At 61.5% G+C, this 2377-nt stretch overlaps 1 protein-coding gene across 3 annotated transcripts in view; it reads right to left on the reverse strand.

The window, feature by feature from the left end:
* Positions 1-232: 232 nt before the first annotated feature.
* Positions 233-2377, reverse strand: part of Acsf3 (acyl-CoA synthetase family member 3) — a 37074-nt gene continuing 34929 nt past the window's right edge. For 2 of the 3 annotated variants that reach the window (XM_048792494.1, XM_048792493.1), the window contains one exon: positions 357-1169. In XM_048792494.1, coding sequence (XP_048648451.1) covers positions 593-1169 — 577 coding nt within the window. In that variant the 3' untranslated portion in view covers positions 357-592. The other variant, XM_015495950.2, reaches the window with a different exon arrangement.

Here is a 2377-nt window from a genome sequence, read left to right on the forward strand (position 1 = left end):
ACCCTCGCCCTCTGGTGGACGCAGCCTGCCCTGCCAGTGTGAGGAGGGCCCTGCACTACCTGTGGCTGTCCCTCAGTGCTCCTGGGCTTACCAACAGCTGTGTCAGGGGACAGAGCGGGAGGGGCTCTGTGGCTGGCTATCCCTATGGTTACGGAGCTGGGGCCTTCCGAGGGACGGAGGCAGCGTGAGGACCCCCCTTCAAACCCCCATTCTTGCAATCAAGTCAGAGGGGTTTCAGACACGTCACTCAGAGTAATAGCAATGGGTTTATTGAAAGGATAGAAAAGGGGAAGGGGACACTCTCAAGGGAGAGAGGGGTCCTCTCAGAAAGGAGAGGGGACAGCGTGCCTCTCCTGCACTCCAGTTTTATTGGGGATCCCAGACATTTCCAGAGAGTCCCACCAGGGTCCACCTCTTGACTTTTGACTGACAGATCAGACTTTTAAGCCCCACTGCCATGACCACTCTAGGTCCCCTTGGCGCATGCCGACTGGTCCTAATTGGAGTCGTGACCATATGTGCTTGGATTTCGTGGCTAGGAGGAACTACCCTATCTCTCAGAGGTTCAGGATCTGCTCACAGAAGTCTCCCCTCAGGGTAACTTGGGCTCCTCCCATGGACATGACCCTAGGCCTGCATTTCTCCTGCAGGGAACAGGTGGTTTGTTGAGGACTGTGACACGTCCTGTCCACTGAGGCCAGGCAGGGCTGCAGGTCAGCTGCTTCTTGGAAAAGACGTGGGGTCGACCCAGTGTTTTATGGACCTCTTCTCCTACCCTGCTGCTCCCACCCCTCCTGTGTCCCCCACCACCATGAGGAGCTGAGTGTAAGCGTGGCCATCTGGTGCTGGCCTCCTTGGCCAGCTGACACCGTGCCATGCTGTGGCTCCTGTGGCAATAGCGTGATTGCTCCACCCCATGGGATGAGGCTGCTCTGACCTGCCCCATGGCTGGTGAGGGGGCACTGACCCAAAGCCCACCCAGGCCAGTGTCCAGGGCCAGGGTCCAGGGCAGGATGAGGTAGTCTGCTCTGGCTGGGAAGGTTCTAGAAGGGGCACCGAGAGCTGCATGACAGCACCCAAGGACCATGATGACGAAGGTGACGGAGCGCTTCCCAGCCCAGCCAGGGACGCAGCGCCCAGGAAGGAGACCGGGCCCAGCAGAGGTCAGCCTGTGGGTGGGGGAGAGAGCAGACCAGGAGGGAGGGGTGGACGTGCACACCAGGCGTCTGTGCAAGACTCAAAGAGATGGCCTGCACTGGGCCTGGTCGGCCATGCTCTCTGCAAGGCCACCTAGCTGTGGCGGGGCCACCTGAGGTTTGCCCGGTGGCCCCAGGACGTCTTCCCAACACACTGGGCTGCTGTCTCCAGAACCTGTTATGGCCCAGGACACAGCGTTGCAGGGCTGGCTGCCCAGCCTCCTGCCCACCTGCTGCTTCCTAGGAGCTGTGCCCGGCTGGCCCCCATACCTGGAATGGTCCTGCTCCCTGGTGCTGGCCAGAAGCCAGGGCAGCAGGTGGAAACCTCAACCCCAGGCGGCCTGTGGGGCTGGGGTCTGAGAGTTAGGAGGTCTGGGCTGGACAAGTCTGTAACACGTCCACTCTGGGGAGGAGGGTCAGATGATGCCGGCCCAAGTGGGTTGATGCTCTCAGGTCCCAACCAGGACTCCGGGGGTGCAGGGCTCCTGGCTCCTGGTGGCCTGTGCAAGGCTCCGACCCAAGGAACCTCTGTGTCCCTGTGCAGAGGCAGGCGGAGGCCTCCTGGGCACTGGGTCTGATACCTGGCCCACAGGCCACCCTGAGCTGCTGGCGCCTGTCCCTGCTCCCAGGAGGCAGCAGCACAGTCTCCTAAGTGGCCTGAAGCCCACCTGCAGGTGCTAATGAGGGAGGGGAAGGACAGGGTGGCCCCACAGTCTGCATGGGGCCCTGGGCACAGGAGGCGCTGTGGCCTGGCTCTAGGTCCTGCTGCTGCCCCCAGCCACCGTCCAGGGCCCACTCCTCCAGCAGCTCCCCAAATGCCCTGGGTCTCTGGCTGGGTCAGAGCCACTTCCCTTTTTTAAAAAAATAATTTTTAGTTGTAGATGGACACAATACCCTTATTTTTCTATTTATTTTTCACGTGGTGCTGAGGATGGAACCCAGTGCCTCTCACATGACAGGCAAGTGCTCTGCCACCGAGCCCAGCCCAGCCCGAGCCGCTTCCTGTGACAATGTTAACTGCAGCCTGCTCCCGTCGCCTGCTCCTGGTGCGACTCCATGGCAGCAGGCTGCCCGCCGACGGCCAGGGTGGGCAGGGGCACTGACCCTCTGCCAGCAGCCCCAGGTTGGGAGAGCAGGTGTGGTGGGTGCGAGCAGGGCCTGCGCCAGGAGCTCCCAGGGCT

The sequence above is a fragment of the Marmota marmota genome, unplaced genomic scaffold, assembly GCF_001458135.2.
Source record: "Marmota marmota marmota unplaced genomic scaffold, marMar, whole genome shotgun sequence".
In the NCBI taxonomy this organism is placed as follows: domain Eukaryota; kingdom Metazoa; phylum Chordata; class Mammalia; order Rodentia; family Sciuridae; genus Marmota; species Marmota marmota.